Here is a 20,137-nt window from a genome sequence, read left to right as displayed (position 1 = left end):
CAGACACACACACACCGAGACATGGAGTTAAAAATCTGCAACAGGACTGGCTGGATGAGGTAAGCTGTATGATTTTTTTTTATCTATTAAGTCATCTATAATAATTTAAAACGAAGTTGAAGTAATTTGATATTTTATATGGTGTTTTGCTACTCTAAGCATTGGGTTAAAAAGAGACAAACCCAGCTGTTGGGTTAAATTAACCCAGAAAATGTTTATAATATCCAATATTTTCATTAATTTTCATTTTTGTCTTGCTAGTAAAATATCTCTATGCAAATATAGTAAAATTATGTGATGTTAGAGTTCCTTCACTCTTAACCCGAATAAGTTGACATTACTAAAAATTTCCGAGGAAACCCATTTAAATTGTACATTTAACTTAAAATTTCTAGTTCAGTAAACTTAATTTTAAGTTGATTTAAATTGTACTATCAATTGCTTTGTTCAACAAATCTACGAGTTCAAAGATTTTCTATTTTGAATTCCTTTATATTATCTTTGGTGTTATAAAATTGGCTGCAGGACCGGATGGCTGCTTGCCTGAGTTGGGCTATCTTGAACCCACCATTCCCACCTATCGTGTTGCAAGTCATGTGCTGTTCATGTTGTAAGGTGTACTGACTATGTGCTTATGTTGCTAAGGTGTTTTTTTCCTGTTCCCAAACTGTACTCCCTTTGGAGCATAGTCTGGGGGTTTGTCTTTTTTAACCTAACCTTCCTCATGTAATGCTGTATTTCTTCTATATGTTCTGTCGACCTGTTCTGTCCACCCCATTGTTTTTTATGTATTGTATGTATGGACAGGTTGATGGTTTAATTTCGTTGTATTGTAAAGTACAATGACAATAAAAGCACATCCATCCATCCACATCCATCCATCCATAAATGGTATTTTAACACAAAATTTATGACTGACTATAAGTCAATCATAAACGTGATTCTCAGCAACTGTGTTTACTGTCAGTACTGTGTAGGGAAATACAATACAATGTTCTGAACAGGGTTCATGTAAGGTAACACTGATCACCTGAACGGTGACTTCACAAAATTATCATTTACAACAAAACAACATCAATAATATAAGAGCTTAAAGCAATATGACATTTTATTAACAAATATTTAAGATAGTGAAAGTTCTTATCAGGTTTTATTCTGCAGAAAATAATCAAAATATTCAGGCGCCAAGAATTATGGGTATTCTCCACAACAATTTCAGTTTACTTAAATGTTTTAGTTTAATGGATTTTGTATGCTTAAAAGTTAAAGTTTTTAACTTTGGTCCAAAACACAAAATATTAAGTGATGTTTACTTTATTGTTTAAGTAAAGATGACTATCTGGGTTAAGAGTGTTGTAACTGTATAAAAAGATTTCTTGGTTCAACTTCGCATTAAAATTTTGAGTTCATTCAGTTTTACTTTTAAATTGTTTTTGCTAATATTTTTTATTTGAATTGAGGCATTTTTGGGCAACCAGGTAACTAGGGGTGGGTGATAAATCGTCTGCAATTCTCATGAGTAAAGCAGTCACTCCAGAAAAACGCAGTTATGCGATCGCATGATTTAATGCATAATCAACCAAAGTCTGCATATTTATGCGGGGGACGCATTTTTTCAAATACACCGCACTTTCGCAGCATAAATGCAGATTTTCGTGCGCAAAATATGCGGGGCTTGCATGATTTCATAATCCCCGCATTTTCGTAGTAAAAATCACATATATCTTAGCAGAAAGTTGAAAAATTTTGCATTAACCTCACACAATCGCAGCCATGTCTCCTGTTGCCATGGGAACTTTATGAAGTGACGTGATTATGTGATGTGAACATCATTGAAAAGATGCAAAAGCTGAAAATATTGTTTGCAAGCTCCCGCAATTTGCGCATAAAGTTGAATAAATATCCCACATATTCCATTGCATTTTTTAAAGAAAACCTGCCGCAATATCAAGAATTTTTGCCGGCAACAATCACAAAAAAACTCAGTGTTTTTCTGGGAGGACTGGTAAAGCCATTTTGGTAATTAGTAATAAATCGCCATCACCTGCTTTCAGATGGAGCGGCATTTACTACATAGAGCCATAATTCCCGAGAAGCTAGGCGAAATCGCTTCCATAATCGTGGACAAATCGCCTCTGATAATGTATGCGATTTTGCCGAGCTTCTTCTGTGAAATACGGCTCTGTGTAGTAAATGCCGCTCCAACTGATAGCAGATAATAGCGATTTAATCACGAAACAGGCTTTACTGATGAGATACGCATGAGTATCGCAGGCGATTTATTGACCAGCCCTGCAAGTAAGTTAACTTACTTTTTTAAGTTGAACCATCTGGTTTTTACGTTTTCATTTAATTTGTTAGATCTATGCCTAAAAAGAGAAAAATTACCAAAGAAATACCCTTAGTCCAAACCATATTAACATTATTTTTATGTCTTTGTATGTCATAATGTAGTTGCTCTATTGCAGTACTTTCCAATTCTGGTCCTCGAACATTCAAAAGATGTCCCCCTATTTAACACACCTGATTTAACTTATCAGCTTGTTAGGGAGACATGTTTACCATTTTGCAAGGAGGCTGATAAGTTGAATCAGGTGTTTTAAATAAGGAGACATCTAAAACTTTTTGGGAGAGGGTGCTCGAGGACCAGGATTGGGAAGCACTGCTCTACTGAATCTAATGTTATAGAAACACTTGACCTAATAGCAGTGAGTGGACTTGAGTGGACGACATCAGTGTGTCCAAATGAACAATGCATTATCCCCATTAAAAATATGTACTATGGGGGTCCCGCAAGGGTCGATTTTAGGGCCGCTGCTCTTTAGTATATAAATGACCTTCCATTAGTATGTAATGATATTGATTTGGTGATGTATGCAGATGATACCGTGTTGTACACTCATGGGAAGAATGCTACAGAGGTTGCTTTAAAAATTAACGAATGTAATGCATAAGGTTGTGGAATGGTTACATAGCTCATGTCTCACTTTGAATATTGAAAAGACTGTAACCATGTTTTTTAAAAATAGATGTAAACTTAAAGAATGCCCTGAGGTCTAAGTAAATGGGCATATAATTAAAAATGTGGACGAATTTAAATATCTGGGTGTTATCCTGGACCCAACTCTTACTTTTAAAAAACATGTAAAAAAATTGAGTAGTACACTTAAATTTAATCTTTTAAATTTCAGACATATAAGAAACTATCTTACTATTGAGGCATCAACTACTTATTTAAATGCAATGATTGTTCCGCACTTTTTGTATTGTATGACAAGTTGGTCTCAAGCAAGTAAGACAGCATTGAGACCACTTGAATCATAATATAAAACAGCCCTTAAGATCCATGATAAAAAACATATCAATATCACCACTGCAAAATAATGACTTAATACAATATTTTAAGTTTTGAAAATTTGATAATGTATTCAAATGTTTGTCTACTTTTTAAAATAATTCATAATGGTGTCGCTCCTCCACTAAAAAAAAGTATTTCACTCAACTCAGAAAAAAAGAGCTACTCGATCAGCCACTAGAGGAGAGTGCAATATTCCAAATCGTAAAACTTCTTTTGGTAAATCATCTTTTTCTTTTGTGGCTATAACTCAGTGGAATACTCTCCCCACACACCTTATTACGTGTACAAATCCTTTTATCTTCTCGGGTTTGATAAAAGCTTGGTTACTGTCACAACAAAACTGTACACACTTGTGATGTGTGTGTGTGATTGAAATTGGGATAGGTAAGGATTTATTGCATATTTGTGTTTGGGTGGGATTAATTTTTGGAAGGAGGATTAATTGAGGAAATGAAAGTCTTAATTGTAAATTAAGAGTGATTGTGATGTAAAATTTTAAATTTAAATGTTCTTGTATTTTATTTGTATGGAATTTTATATTATTGTGTTGTTGACCTGTCTAGGGACTACAGGCGGAAAATAGCACTTGTGCTACAACCTGGCACAAGGCATCTTTCCTTGTTTTAATACAAGGTTAATGTTAATTTTGTGCATCGTACACGCTTAAATAAAATGAAACTGAAACTGAGTGGCGGCTGGTGACTTCTTTTATAAAGGGCGCTAGATGCGAAGTTCGTCACAACATGTATGTAGCCCGTCATGTGTGTGGTTCGTAATTTCAAAATATGTGATCTGAGCGTCGAGAGATCCTGTGTGCATCACGTGTCTTGTAAAAATAAGTGCCTGCTGCAGACACGTCTAAAGGGTTTATTACAAAAGAGTGTTTGCCAGATACTCGCATAATCTCATGCGTAATCAAAGTTTAGTGTTAAGGGAGTGTCTTGCGTGTATTGCATAAATTGACAAAATAAGGGATGCACACAGGATTTCTCCACACGCAGAACACATATTTTGAAAAAAGGAACCACACACGACACTCCGAACACTTATTTTGAATTAGCGCCCCTCGGTTAAGCAGTCACGAGCCGCCATTGCCTAATAGCAATTTGATTTGATACTTATGGCAGCTAAGGTTAAAAAAAAAAGTGTTCATATTAGTACCTCAGAGGTAGTGGTACCAAAGAGTGCATATTTATACCTAAATAGTACATATTAAGACCTTTTAAAGGGTACAGCTTGGGAGCATTTTTTTTTCTAAAAATGTACTTATTGTTTCTCTTTCTTAGATATCATCTGACTGAGGATAGATCTCCACACAGATGTCACATTAGAAGAGGATTAATTTTCCTAATAATATTGACATTCTTACTGTCACTTGTTCTGTACATCTCTGATGTCTCTCACATCCTACCTATGACTTCTAACACTTTATATAAACACGTTGTAAATCGGATATCATCGTATTCTAAAGTAATTCCCTTGGAAATACCTTTTCCACGTCAAACTCAAATTCAACAAAGTAGTACTACAAATTCAACAAAGAGTACTACAAATTCAACAAAGAGTACTACAAATTCAACAAAGAGTACTACACAAATAACATCCACAGTAAACTGGGTGCGTTATCACGTAGCTTATCCGTACAACTATCATTTCATCCTGGATGAACCTGAGAAATGTCAGCAGAACCCATTCCTGGTCTTGATGGTCCCTGTGGCCCCCCATCAACTGAAGGCTCGGAACGCAATCCGGAGCACGTGGGGAAATGAGACCACGGTCCGGGGAAAAGCAGTGCTGACTTTGTTCATGGTGGGCTTGCGTGATGGACCCAGTAGTAATGAAACCCAACAACAGCTACAGGAGGAGAGCCAACAACATGGAGACATCCTGCAAAGCAACTTTACGGACTCATACGTCAACCTGACCATAAAGACGATGGTAATCATGGACTGGTTGGCCACTCGCTGCGCTCAAGCGTCTTTTGGCATGAAAGTCGATTCTGACATGTTTTTGAACCTGGAGAATTTGATGAGCCTCTTATTGGCACCGGAAACACCCAAACAGAACTACATCACGGGCATGGTAATGAGAGGCCAAACTGTGATCAGAAACCCAAACTCAAAATGGTACGTTCCAGTGGAGCTGTACCCAGAACCATACTACCCAGTATACTTGTTGGGAATGGGATATGTTTTCTCCAACGATCTTCCCCCCAAAATAGTTGAGGCTTCCAAGGAGATAAAGCCTTTTAACATAGAGGACGCATATGTGGGTGCTTGTCTTAAACGTTTAGAAATTCAACCCTCACAGCCCCCAGACCCTTCTAAATTCAGATCCTATTTAAATAAATATAACCGGGATGAGTTTCTGAAGGTCATTACAACAATCCTGAATTCTCCTCAGCAACTATTAGATTTCTGGAAGGATGTTAAAAGGTCTGCATGAAGAAAATCACATACATCGCATCACGTATGAGTTTTCTGTTTGAATTCCTGATGTGGTGTTTGTCTATACTGTGGATCAGTTACATTTATGTAAAACCGTAGAGCGGTTTTAAACAAGTTTTGTCATTTTTTGATACATTGTGTGTTATTTTGTGCGTTTATGCATTTGGCGGACACTTTTATTAGTACATTTATCCGTATGTGTGTTCCCTAGGGATCAAACCTACGACCGCTGTGCTGCTAATGCAATGGTTTTTCGGTTGACTATAGGAACACTGACAATGTTTGATGGAATTTTTTAGATGGATAAAAATTAATGTGCAACGTTGTTACATGCATGACGTTTAGGAAACTCAAATAATGCATAGTAGAAATTTTTTTTTATTTATTTATTATTTTACACAAGGATTTCTTTGTTTTTGTGAAGTAGGCTTTAAATGTATGAGACCAAAAAGTGCAAAATGTTGTTTTCAGCTGTGTGACCCACCAGGATGTTGGATGGCAAGAAAGCAGCAGTTAACATTGGGCTCTCCATAGAGAGGCAGCTCAAGCTGGTTATTTTTTTATTTGTTTCAAGCTATGAATATTTAAATAACCTCTCAACAAATAAAAATAAGATATGAACTGTAAAAAAAATGTGTTGCACTTAAATCAACTTCAAATTATTTTTCAACTTTTTAGTAATAAATTGCTGTATGAATTATTAAGTTAAATTAGCTTAAGTTATTTAAATTTTATTTGTATAATTTAGAGCAACTCCTTTACTAGTCGAGAAAGTTGAAATTAATTGTAAATTAAAATGTATTTTTACAGTTTACAACTTTTGGGCACCTGCGATCTATACAATGCACCCGATTCCGTATTTTATAGTCCCTAAAACTGCCAGATTACTCCAATTTGGCAATCTTTGCATATATTTAGTGGAAAATTTCTCACCACCAGGATTAAATTTATATTCATTTATATCATATTGTATTATAACTAAATCAAAATAATGAAAATAACAATAACATTTAGTCTGAACACAAGTTTAAACTAATATTTTCACATCAATTTTGCATGTTTACTTGACAACGTAATAAGAAAATTGTGCAATGATGATGATTTATGGCTAAAATGCAATAATTAACCATAACCTAGGTCAGGAACATTTCCTTGTCAGTTTTATTGCACTACAAACATTCAGTATTTAGGCTATAAATCACCCACTCCTTAACCTGTGGACAATGGACAATGGCAGATAGCGTTCTCTAGCCCCGCTAACGGGGCGTCCCCCTAAGTGTGTGACGACACATGAAAACTATCAATAAAAATATTTTGTGTCATTTTCAACAAAATGCTGTTTTTAATTGCTAAAATATAAAAAAATATCTTTGGGCTGAACTATATAGTAGGGGTTAGATTTACTAGGGATTTCTAACTGTGTAAAGCCTTTCATGTGTTATAAAGGCTAATCTGAATGTGTTAAATGTCTAATATATATATATATATATATATATATATATATATATATATATATATATATATATATATATCGGGGGGTCGCGCACTCGAGTGTTTGTGTGCATGCGCTTCAGACATCAGCGTCAGACATCGCTTTTGAGTCTTGTCAGTCTTAGTAACTCTTTTAACATCAATCAGGTTCCGAACTTTATCTCTCTTAATAATTGTTTTAACATCAAGCAAATCTTGCAGTCTATTTTCTATAATTTCTGAATGCTTTAAAAACAAATCCAAAAAGTGAAAGAAGACGGATCTTTGCTTTAGATTAGATTTAGATTTGGGACGGTACACCTCTCAGGAAACGTGCAGATAAAGATCATTTGAGATGTTTAATGACTATTTAGAGCAGGGTTCTCAAAGTTTACATTCAAAGGTCCAAATCTGAATTCTCATCATTTTCATAGGTCCGGAAAAACTTAAAAATCATTCGTTTATATAACAAATCAACACAAATAGTTTGGGAAAAACAAGTGTATTTTGCATTTAAAGTAAAATTTTTTTTTAAACAAACACAAGAAATATGCCAAAAGTACCAGGTGCAAAATACAGAGCAACCTAATTAGAGAAATGGCACAGTTTGTTCTCCATCAGATGCATAAACCGTGGCAAAAAAGGTGTGGTTGGTAGGCAGAGACACTGACCAAAATTAGGGGTGCACCTATAAACTGGCTGATTATGCGTACTATGCTTCTCAATGAATTACGGTGAAATGCCGCTACATCCAAAAGCCAGGGGGCGCTCTTGGGCAGAAACTTAATATGCGCTGCAGACGAAGAACCAGACAAACGCAGCTCCAGGAAATGTCTAAGGATATTTATATTGCTGTTCTTCAAACCTTTTCAGGTATTTCATAATAATAATGAATATGTATAAAGATTAAGTGTTGCTTTTTCAAAAGCCTGTTTTAAACGACTCAAACAAACAGTGATATCTGGGTGTGATGGCTACAGCATCACACAGGAAATTTTAAAAAAAGATTATACTCTTAAATCTAAAAAGAAAAAAACCTACACGAATGGTTAACAAGTTTAATATGCATTTGTAAAGTAGCAAATGCACACATTTAATCAATCACATAGAAATTAATGCACTTGTAATATGAAGTAGACGCGGATCCGTATCCGTTATTAACGCGTTAATTTTGACAGCCCTTCTATAAATACTAAAATACATAATCTTACGGTTACAACAGAAAGTCACATGAATACAAATCAAATTAAAGTAATTTAATCTAACAATACATTTAAACTGAAAGGAATGAAAGATTCATGCGTGCTCACTTTCTCATAATTAACTTAACATAGGAAACTTACATAGTTCAATAAAGCACACAAGGCAGGAGACATAACATTTTTCAGTAGCAACACATAAGAATCCTCCATGTAGCATGAACAAAGGGCAGGGGCTGTGCACAGGTGCTGTCTAATAAAGTCTGTGGCTGATTAAGGCTAATTAATTAAAGGTGTGGTGAGCTGCATGGGGAACTTAAAGACAAAGTGAGCGTGGCAACAGCAAGACGGAGGGGAAACTTCCAAACAATGCTGAACAGGGTTCGTGTAAGGTAACACTGATCACCTGAACGGTGACTTCACAAAATTATAATATACAACAAAACAACATCAATAATATAAGAGCTTAAAGCAATATGACATTTTATTAATAAATATTTAAGTTAGAGATGGGAGAAATGAAGCTTTTCGAAGCTTCAAATCAATTGAACCAATTGCTTCGAAAATTGATTCAGTTTTTCGAAGCAGTTCGAAACACCACACACGCTGGCGACCCCTGCTGGTCAAAATAGTGTAAAAGCAGATATGTCCAAACATTTTGCACTTTTTTTTTTTTACAAAATAATAGCAAGATTTGTCGTAAAATATGTTTTAAAAATTATTTAACCTAATTAAGACATAGCTAAAAGTGTATTGTGTTTTTAGTTTTATTTAGGGCAAACAAATCATTAAAACTAACTACCCTTTTAATTATGCACATTTTTGTCATTAAATCTGTCTATAAACAAAAAGTAGACAGAATGGGAGTGTAATTAGTCAGAAGGATAAATGTTTTATGAACTTGCATAATAAAACTGACCCGAGTTCACCTAAACATATTAGACACTGCTCATGTGATCAACTCCCCCTAGTGGTGAACCATCGGATTTTCGAAACAGTTATGATGTAATGAAGCCTCGTTTGCTAAAATCACGTGACTTGGGCCAGTTTAAAACACGCTCCGAACCACTGATTCGAAACAAAAGATTCGTAAATGTTTCGAAGCCTCATGAAGCACTGCTTCGAAAACGACCATCACTAATTTAAGTAGTGAAAGTTTTTATTCTGTAAAAAAGCAAAAAAAATCAAAATATATAGGCGCACAGGATTACAGGTATTCCTCAAAACAAGTTCAGTTTACTTAAATGTTTTAGTTTAATGGATTTTTTATGCTTAAAAGTTAAATGAACAAACCTTTTTAACTTTGTTCCAAAATACAAAATATTAGGTGATGTTTACTGTATTGTTTAAGTAAAGATGACTATCTGGGTTAAGAGTGTAACAAGAAATTACCTTACGTAAGAAGTTACTTCTATACTGAGAGGATATTTACAGACCATGTGAACCCATCTTTGTATGATCTTTTCAAGTTAAATAAAAAATATTAAATACAGAGGTAGGATGTTAAAAGGGCAGAGTTCATATTCTGTCTCAAAATGGCACGGTTGGGTACACTTAGATGTTCTTAAGATAATCTTAAGAAGTACTAAAGTATATTTTTTTGTATATTTAGAACAGAAAAGTGTGTGAAAATAGAGCACTATAAGTGCATTAAGAACATTTTCATCTGGAAAGTTAAAAGTAATGTAAGAGTTTATTTTACAGCCTTTTGTTGTAATCCCGCAGTTTTCAACTGTAATTGGACAAATGTAAAAATTGGGCTAGTTTTCATTCCTTTTGGGCGGGTTTTAGGTTGTCATTGGGCTGGAAATTTTTCCTGGACCTGGCAACCCTGAATCACATGACTTAACGCATAATCAGCCAAAGTCCGCATATTTATGCAGGGATGCATTTTTATCAAATACGACGCACTTTCGCAGCATAAATTGCAGATTTCTGTGCACAAAATATGCATGATTTCATAATCCCGGCATTTTCGTAGTAAAAATCACATATATCTTAGCAGAAAGTTGAAAAATTTTCATTTACAAGCGCAGCCATGTCTTCTGTTGCCATGGGAACGTTATGAAGTGACGTGATTATGTGATGTGAACATCATTGAAACGATGCAAAAGCTGAAAATAATTTTTAGCAAGTTCACAAAGTTTTTGCAAGTTTACCGCGATTTATTCAAGGTATGCAAATTTTGCAAGTTCGCACATTTTTATTGCATAAAATTGAATAAATATCCTCTATATTCCACTGCATATTTTAAGAAAACGTGCCGCAATATCAAGGATTTTTGCCGGCAACAATAACAAAAAACTCCACGTTTTTCTGGAAGGACTGGTAAAGCCATTTTGGTAATTAGTAGTAAATCGCCATCACCTGCTTTCAGATGGAGCGGCATTTACTACATAGAGCCGTAATTCCTGAGAAGCTAGGCGAAATCGCTTCCATAATCGTGGACAAATCACCTCCGATAATGTATGCGATTTTGCCGATCTTCTTCTGTGAAATACGGCTCTGTGTAGTAAATGCCGCTCCATCTGAAAGCAGGTGATGGCGATTTAATCACGAAACATGCTTTACTGATGAGATACGCATGAGTATCGCAGGCGATTTATCAACCAATGCTACAGTTAAGTTGAACCAACTGGTTTTTACGTTTTCATAAATTTTGTTAGATCTATGCCTAAAATGAGAAAAAATACAGAAGAAATACCCTGAATCCAAAATCGAATTAAATTTTTTTAAGTCTATGTATGTCATAATGTAGTTGCTCTATTGCAGTGCTTCCCAATCCTGGTCCTCGAACATTCAAAAGATGTCCCCTTATTTAACACACCTGATTTAACTCATCAGCTTGTTAGGTAGACATGTTTACCATTTTGGAAGGAGGCTGATAAGTTGAATCAGGTGTTTTAAATAAGGAGACATCTAAAACTTTTTGGGAGAGGGTGCTCGAGGACCAGGATTGGGAAGCACTGCTCTACTGAATGTAATGTTATAGAAACACTTGACCTTATAGCAGTGGCGGCTGGTGACTTCTTTTATCGAGGGCGCTCGATGTGAAGTTTGTCACAACATTTATTTAGCCCGTCATGTGTTGTTCCTTTTTTCAAAATATATGTTCTGCGCATCGAGAGATCCTGTGTGCATCACGTGTCTTGTAAAATTAAGTGCCTGCTGCAGATGCGTCTAAAGGGTTTATTACAAAAGAGTGTTTGCCAGATACTCGCATAATCTCATGCGTAATCAAAGTTTACTGTTAAGGGAGTGTCTTGCGTGTATTTTGTGAACGTGAGCGTTTCTTTTATCATAAACGGTTTTGACGCGTGTGCAGCAGGCACTTATTTTGACAAAATAAGGGATGCACAAAGGATCTCTCCACACGCAGAACACATATTTTGAAAGAGGGAACCACACACATGACTGTCCGAACACTTATTTTGAATTAGTGCCCCTCGGTAATGCAGTCACGAGCCGCCAATGCCTAATAGCAATTTGACTGGAGACTATAATGGCAGCTAAGGCTAAAAAAATGTGTTCATATTAGTACCTCAGAGGTAGTGGTACCAAAGATTGCATATTTGTACCTAAATAGTACATATTAAGACCTTTTTAAAGGGTACAGCTTGGGAGCATTTTTTTCTTTCTAAAAATGTACTTATTGTTTCTCTTTCTTAGATATCATCTGACTCCATACAGATGTCACATTAGAAGAGTATTCATTTTCCTAGTTATATTGACATTCTTACTGTCACTTGTTCTGTACATCTCTGATGTCTCTCACATCCTACCTACGACCTCTAACACTTTATATAAACACGGTGTAAATCGGATATCATCGTATTCTAAAGTAATTCCCTTGGAAATACCTTTTCCACGTCAAACTCAAATTCAACAAAGTAGTACTACAAATTCAACAAAGAGTACTACAAATTCAACAAAGAGTACTACAAATTCAACAAAGAGTACTACACAAAATACATCCACAGTAAACTGGGTGCGTTATCACGTAGCTTATCCGTACAACTATCATTTCATCCTGGATGAACCTAAGAAATGTCTCCAGCAGAACCCATTCCTGGTCTTGATGGTCCCTGTGGCCCCCCATCAACTGGAGGCTCGGAACGCAATCCGGAGCACGTGGGGAAATGAGACCACGGTCCGGGGAAAAGCAGTGCTGACTTTGTTCATGGTGGGCTTGCGTGATGGACCCAGTAGTAATGAAACCCAACAACAGCTACAGGAGGAGAGCCAACAACATGGAGACATCCTGCAAAGCAACTTTACGGACTCATACGTCAACCTGACCATAAAGACGATGGTAATCATGGACTGGTTGGCCACTCGCTGCGCTCAAGCGTCTTTTGGTATGAAAGTCGATTCTGACATGTTTTTGAACCTGGAGAATTTGATGAGCCTCTTATTGGCACCGGAAACACCCAAACAGAACTACATCACGGGCATGGTTATGAGAGGCAGAACTGTAGTCAGAAACCCAAACTCAAAATGGTACGTTCCAGTGGAGCTGTACCCAGAACCATACTACCCCGTATACTTGTTGGGAATGGGATATGTTTTCTCCAACGATCTTCCCCCCAAAATAGTTGAGGCTTCCAAGGAGATAAAGCCTTTTAACATAGAGGACGCATATGTGGGTGCTTGTCTTAAACGCTTAGAAATTCAACCCTCACGGCCCCCAGACCCTTCTAAATTCAGATCCTATTTAAAAAAATATAACCGGGATGAGTTTCTGAAGGTCATTACAACAATCCTGAAATCTCCTCAGCAACTACTAGATTTCTGGAAGGATGTTAAAAGGTCTGCATGAAGTGAATCGCATACTGTACATCGCATCACGTATGAGTTTTCTGTTTGAATTCCTGATGTGGTGCTTGTCTATACTGTGGATCAGTTACATTTATGTAAAACCGTAGAGCGGTTTTAAACACGTTTTGACATTTTTGATACATTGTGTGTTATTTTGTGCGTTTATGCATTTGGACACTTTATTAGTACATTTATCCATATGTGTGTTCCCTGGGGATCAAACCTACGACTGTTGTGCTGCTAACGCAATGGTTTTTTGGTTCTCTAGCCCCTCTAAAGTGTGTGACGTCACATGAAAACTATCAATAAAAATATTTTCTGGCATTTTCAAAAAATGCTGTTTTTAATTGCTTAAATATAAAAATATATATATATATTTGGGCTGAACTATACAGTATGGGTTAGATTTACTAGGGATTTCTAACTGTGTAAAGCCTTTCATGTGTTTTAAAGGCTAATTACTTATTAATGTATTGTATTATCAGTAAAGATAAAAATTCAGGGCCGGATTCACAGAAATATTCATAAGAGAAAAATAAAAAGGATATTACTGAAAAAAATACCTTAAAAAATTGAGTAAATAAAAAAAATGTTTTTTCAGTGTAAGATATTAGGCTAAAAAACATGTGTTTATTTTTTACACATTTCTGTGTTATGCTCTTTAACACAATATGTAATTTTAACATCATAATGTGTCATTTTGTGTTGATTCTGTTAAAATAAATAACAGTGACGACACAAGATGTGTTAAAAGTAACACACGATGCGTTGTTCCAACACTGAAAAAAATTATTCATTTAATTTACTCAATTCTTTTAAGGTAAGTGGTTGCAATCACTTTATTTAAGCTACATTTAAACAAAAATTGTCCAATAAATTTTATTTTTCAATTTTTTTGGTTTTAAATGTAGCTTAAATAAATTGATTGCAACCACTTGCCTTAAAAAAAAAGAGTTAATTGAATTAATAATTTGTTTTCAGTGAATAATAACACAAAGATATGTCTACATTCTTAAAAGGATATGTACATTTTTAAGCTTTTAACACATTATGTGTCATGTTAAAATAGCGCACAAGTTGTGTTAAAAGTAACACAAAATGTGTTGTTTCAATAATAACACAGAGATGGGTGGATTCTGGGACAACGCATTTAGTGTGTAGTGATGTTGTTCATAAGTACAATTTATTACACTGAAAAAATGTATTCATTCATTTTTTTTAAGGTAAGTGGTTGCAATCAATTTATTTAAGCTACATTAAAAAAAAAAAAAAAAATCGAAAAAATAAATAACATAAAAAACGTTTGTTTAAATGTAGCTTAAATAAATTCATTGCAACCACTTACCTTAAAAAATTGAGTTAATTGAATGAATCAATTTTTTCAGTGTATCAAGTTCTCAAATATTTACATGAGAACATCTCTTTTTTTTTAACGATACACATAACACTCTTTATCTTTTTAAGACATCTTGATCATAAACCCAATATACAGATGCATATCTATATTTCTATATCTATATACATATATTCAACATCAATCCCTAATATTCCAATCGGCCTATCATGCAAATCAAGCACTCTGTACCATCCGCGTCCGGCTCCGTCTTACGTGCATTGTGAATTAAACAGTCCAAATTGCATTTTGTAACTACACAATGCAATGTCAGATTTGAAACAATTAAATTAACTACAAATATTTTACTTTTGGAGATTTAAGACAACTGTGATGTTATCCAAACTTAAATATGTTATTTAAGACAGCTTCTGTTTTGAGAATTTTAATTCTGAAGAAAAATTTTTGGGTTAATAAAATATATTTATTTGAGTTACAACCATATTAATGGATATTTCCTTTTGCTCCATTTTAGCTATTTAAGAAAACGTGCAAATTCGTCCTATATTGAAATTACTTAAATTTAACACTCATAGTATCTCTCATTATTGAATGCAAGGATAAAGCTTTATTTAAATAATGCTATGGTCCAATAAGTACAGCGGAGAGCTGTGTTTTTAAAGTCAGTGGCAGTTCTGGGAAGAAGAAAAAGGTGTTTTGCATGAAACACTAAGTAAATATGGTTTAGTTGGTTCCCTTAGCGACTACCACAATAAATGTATGCAGAAACTTTAACAGATCATGTTTTCTATTAATGTTATCTACTTTGCTTCCTCTTATACGGCAATTTCAATTCATCTGATTGTTTCCCCTGACACACCCTTTATTCAGCTGGTTTTATTGACACTACTATCTGCCAACGATCTTTCATATTGAAACATAATGATACCACCTGACCAATCATAGAAAAACACAAGAAGCAGTAAGACCCTACCTTCATTGACTTTAGCCCTTAAACAAACCTCCACATGCTATCATTCATATGACAAAGTCTAGCGAAAACATGGGCATCTTGCACACCATCCCAACAGAGTAGCTCACTACATCAATATACTCTAAAACGGGTGCCCAACCCTGCTCCTGGAGGGCTACCATCCTGGAGACTTCAGGTCCAACCCAGCTCCAACACACCTGTCTGTAATTATCAAGCAACCCTGAACACCTTGATTAGCTGCTTCAGCTGTGTTTGATTGGGGTTGGAGCTAAAATCTGAAGGACGGTAGCCCTCCAGGAACAGGGTTGGGCACCTCTGCTCTAAAAAGTTAAAACAATTGACTTGGTTATGCAAGTCAATTTAACCTATTTTAAAGGAACAGTATGTAGGATTGTGGCCAAAACTGGTACTGCAATGCAAAAACTTGTGGCTAAAACTGGTACTGCAATCTCACAACTGGTCACCAATACACAACATGAAAACATAAACATAGTTGAGGGCTGCAACTCCACTTTTTAAATGACAAAATCCTGGCCAGACCACTGTCGCCGGTGATATAAGTTTTTGAAATGAAAATGATTTCTTAATGTCTAGTGACATATCAGGGCCATTTTATGATTAATTGACATACATTTCTTACATACTGTTCCTTTAATTTTTGTTAAGTTGACAAAATATATCTACCACATTTCTGTTTCTACCTGTCTAAGTTCTTCACAGCTCTAGTATTTACAAGGTCACAGCTTAACATTCACCTTGACTTTTGCATCCCATGCAAATAATGCAGGTAGGATGAGTATGAGGCTGCTGGGTAATCTCATAGACCTTAAAGAAATGTCACATTTTACAGACTGCTAAAAGCACGTATGTAGAGTTAAAACACCAACACAACCACAGCTTTGTGAAATATGGCCAAATGAGATATGATGGACTGGTAAGATGATAACCCATAACATAGGGTGGAAGAATCGAATGGAATAAAAAGGTGGGAGGAGCTAGGAGGAAGTTGCAGATAAGACTTTGGTGGACTTTGGACAGATGTGTCCCTCTTGTTCTCAGGAAAAAGATAAGGTATGTGTTTGTTATCATATCTAATGGCTTTATGCAGCTCGGAGTAAATGGCCTTAAGTCATTAGAATTGTCTGTTGTTTTTTTTAAATAGCAGACTGAATTTACATTAGTTATACACTGAATATAATTTGCATTTAAGCCTGTCAGCATAATGACCAGACATCTGAAAAATGTTGAACACTAAAATATTTTTTATTTAGTGTAATTTTACATTATATATTGATTGTTTGGATATTACTTGAAGTATAAAATAAAGGTGCTACAAAAGGTTCTTCACAACGACGTCAGACAAGCACGTAACTTGAATATAAGGTTATGCTTACTCTGGAAATTTATTTATTGATATTTAGGTGAACAATCCAGCAATATTAGTATATGCACTCTAAAAATGGCTGGGTTATTTTTTTGACCCATAATGGGTAAATATTGGACAGGACACATGCTGGGTTAAAATTGACACAATGCTGGGTTGTTTAAACCCAACTGTTGGGTTATTATACCCCATGGTTGCATAACAACACGCCAACATTGGGTCATTTTTAACCCAGCATGTGTTCTGTCCAAATATTTACCCATTATGGGTCAAAAATAACACAGACATTTTTAGAGTGTACCGTATTTGTATCAATGTCATTATTCACAAAAATAATGAAAATTTTTAATTTACTCAACCTCAGGCAATCCAAGAAGATTTTTTAGCTGACATTGTGGTGCCTGATGCCGATTACCTGATGCTTTGGATTATCGGTTATAAATAACGTTCAGCTTCGTTTCTGGCACAGATTCATAGATTGGCAATTTATGGTCAGGAGATGCAGGGATTACTTTGTGTTGCATGTATCTGTATTTTGGACTTTTAAAGACACGGTACCCGGGGACTTGCCTTATCCTACTTATACTACTACTATCAATCAGGACCTTAAAATCTTCTTTACTGTTCTACTGAAGTAACAATGTCACTTACATCTTCTAAGGCCTGAGGGTGAGTAAATTAATTGCATGTTTTATTATTATTTAATATATTAAGTTACAACCATCCAACCAAAAGTACATTTCATAGATAACTAAAAGGGTGCCTGGAAGTTCATGAGAATACTAGCATCCGAGAAACTCCAAATGGGACCTCATTTTTAAGGTCTTGTCACAAGCAGCCATTATACAAAAATAATGTGACCACTTGGTTTAAAAAGTGAAAGGTGTTCTACCTAAATGTGCATTGTTTAACTTTAAGAAGGATCTCTTGACAGAGATGCAATATAATATGTAAGAAATAATTGACGACGGGCCGTTGAATTATAAGAAAATAATGCACACCCAAGGTGGTAATGCGGCACGACGTGAAGCAATTCATCAAGGGAGTCAATTCCTATATGCCCATCTTTACAGCAGAAAATAATGCGTTTACAGCCTGGTACAAAAAGTGTTTTTGGTCTATATAGCTTATATTGCCCTTCACGATAACTGTGAGGGGAGTGAATTTTTCTGTAACTCATCCGTTTAAATTATATTAAGTCTTAATGTTCTGCATAATTAAGGTCGTGGCCACTTGAGTGACGGGTGAACTGCCACTGCTTTCACTATCACCGAGCTAGGCGGGAGCAACCAGCCACTTCAGCTTCACGCACGTCACACCTCTTTACCCATTTCCGTTTATCTGTGAGTGCACGGGGACGTGATGCCAAGATGGCGACGGCAGATCCTGCCAACTATTGGCCTCAAAAAAGCTCTTCACAAACCTATGGGTGACTTCACAGACACTACATCCATATTTTTTACAATCTTTGGTAGCACCTAAAAAATCAGTTTTATAAACGAACATTTTCTCACTTTAAAGGTATAGCAGGTATTTCCCTGATTTTTTTAGGAGAACCGCCCCTCCACTTTTTTAAAAAAAAGCACATAAGCAACACTCGACCTACTCCCGAGAGGGAACGCCTATTAACGTGTGCACGAGAGAGCATGCACGAGCCTAGTTCTTCTCTTCGCTCTGTTTACAAGTTGCTGCCGGCATGGTTCATACATTGAGATGTTTACCATGTCTGCATGGTGCGTTACTTGTGCCAGGGCTAGCATCGCTAATCATAGCTTACATCAACTTTTACTAGCAGTAATTTTAAATGGATTTCTCCAAATAGCATGCCAAACTTTACCTGTCCAGTAGAAACTTCGCGACTGAGGCATCAGTGGGAAACCTAACCTGTGTGAAATATTCTCCCAAAAACACTCTGGTCTTGTTTCTTTTTTTTTTCTTCCTGTCATACAATTCGTAAGCAGTTTTTGAAAAAATACGGTGAGAACGCGAGCTTCAATGAATGGCTAAAACCGTAGCCCACCACACATATACACCTGAAAGAGCGCATGCGCAGAAAGCGAACCTAGGGACGAGCACGTACTATGGCCTTACGTAAACATATCATCAGAATGATTGACAACTGGAATGACCAATAGTCTTGATGATCCACCCGGAAAAGAAAATCTTCCTCTATACCTTTAAGTGAAAAATTTAAAGGGACACTCCACTTTTTTTAAAAGAATGCTAATTTTCCAGCTCCCCTAGAGTTAAACATTTGATTTTTACCATTTTGGAATCCATTCAGCTGATCTCCGGGTATGGCGCTACCACTTTTAGCATAACTTAGCATAATTTATTGAATCTGATTAGGCCATTAGAATAACGCTAAAAAATAACCAAAGAGTTTCAATACTTTTCCTATATAAAACTTCTTCTGTAGTTAAATTTTTAACTAAAAATTAAAAGTTTCTAGGCAGATATGCTAGGAACTATACTCTTATTCTGGTTTAATAATAAAGGATTTTGCTGCCGTAACATGGCTGCAGCAGGCTTAGTGATATTACGCACTGCCCAAAAATAGTCCCCTTGGTAACTTTCAATAGCAGGGGACTATTTTCAGGCGCTACTTAATATCACTACGCCTGCTGCAGCCATGTTACGGCAGCAAAGTCCTTGATTTTTACACCAGAATGAGAGTATAGTTCCTAGCCATATTTGCCTCGAAATTCGCAATTTAGTCTTAGTACACGATGTAACTACAGAAGAGTCAAGTTTTAAATAGAAAAAATATCAAAACTCTTTGATTATTTTCTACCGCGATGCTAATGGTATAATCAGATTTAATAAATTATGCTAAGGCTAAGCTATGCTAAAAACGATAGCGGCAGATAATGATCATATTTTCAAAAAAAGTGGAGTGTTCTTTTAAGGGAAAAAACTTCAAAATATCTTCAATTGGTAACCTAAAATATTTAAACATTTTTCACTTATAGTGAACATTTGAAGGCGTTACCGATTGAAAAAATTTTATCCAACTTTTCATAGAGTATAGTAAAGTATCTGATGAATAAGATTTAAGTATTCATAAGATGAATGTAATATTTGTCTATAATATAGTAACCGATGTTTCATTGCCTTTATTTCAGCCTCATTCA

The 20,137-nt window shown here is 35.6% G+C and overlaps 2 protein-coding genes across 2 annotated transcripts; both read left to right on the top strand.

Annotated features, from left to right (window-relative positions):
* The first annotated feature begins 3 nt into the window (after positions 1-3).
* On the top strand, positions 4-6,096 carry LOC135741012 (beta-1,3-galactosyltransferase 1-like). Its single transcript, XM_065259622.1, has 2 exons — positions 4-59; positions 4,645-6,096. Exons 1-2 carry the CDS (start codon positions 22-24, stop codon positions 5,801-5,803), a joined length of 1,197 nt encoding a protein of 398 aa, XP_065115694.1. The 5' UTR covers positions 4-21; the 3' UTR covers positions 5,804-6,096.
* Positions 6,097-12,442: 6,346 nt separating this feature from the next.
* LOC135741231 (beta-1,3-galactosyltransferase 2-like) lies at positions 12,443-13,343 on the top strand. Its single transcript, XM_065259888.2, has one exon. It carries the CDS (start codon positions 12,553-12,555, stop codon positions 13,291-13,293), a length of 741 nt encoding a protein of 246 aa, XP_065115960.1. The 5' UTR covers positions 12,443-12,552; the 3' UTR covers positions 13,294-13,343.
* Positions 13,344-20,137: the final 6,794 nt, after the last annotated feature.

This window comes from Paramisgurnus dabryanus, chromosome 24 (assembly GCF_030506205.2).
Source record: "Paramisgurnus dabryanus chromosome 24, PD_genome_1.1, whole genome shotgun sequence".
NCBI lineage: Eukaryota > Metazoa > Chordata > Actinopteri > Cypriniformes > Cobitidae > Paramisgurnus > Paramisgurnus dabryanus.
This window is presented reverse-complemented; position numbering and strand designations above follow the sequence as displayed.

Excerpts from the sequence above, each read along its gene's own strand:
- LOC135741012 (XM_065259622.1), top strand. The coding sequence starts at position 22 with ATGGAGTTAAAAATCTGCAACAGGACTGGCTGGATGAG. Across the intron at positions 60-4,644 it reads AACAGGACTGGCTGGATGAG|ATATCATCTGACTGAGGATA; the intron begins GTAAGCTGTATG and ends TCTCTTTCTTAG.
- LOC135741231 (XM_065259888.2), top strand. The coding sequence starts at position 12,553 with ATGGTCCCTGTGGCCCCCCATCAACTGGAGGCTCGGAACGCAATCCGG.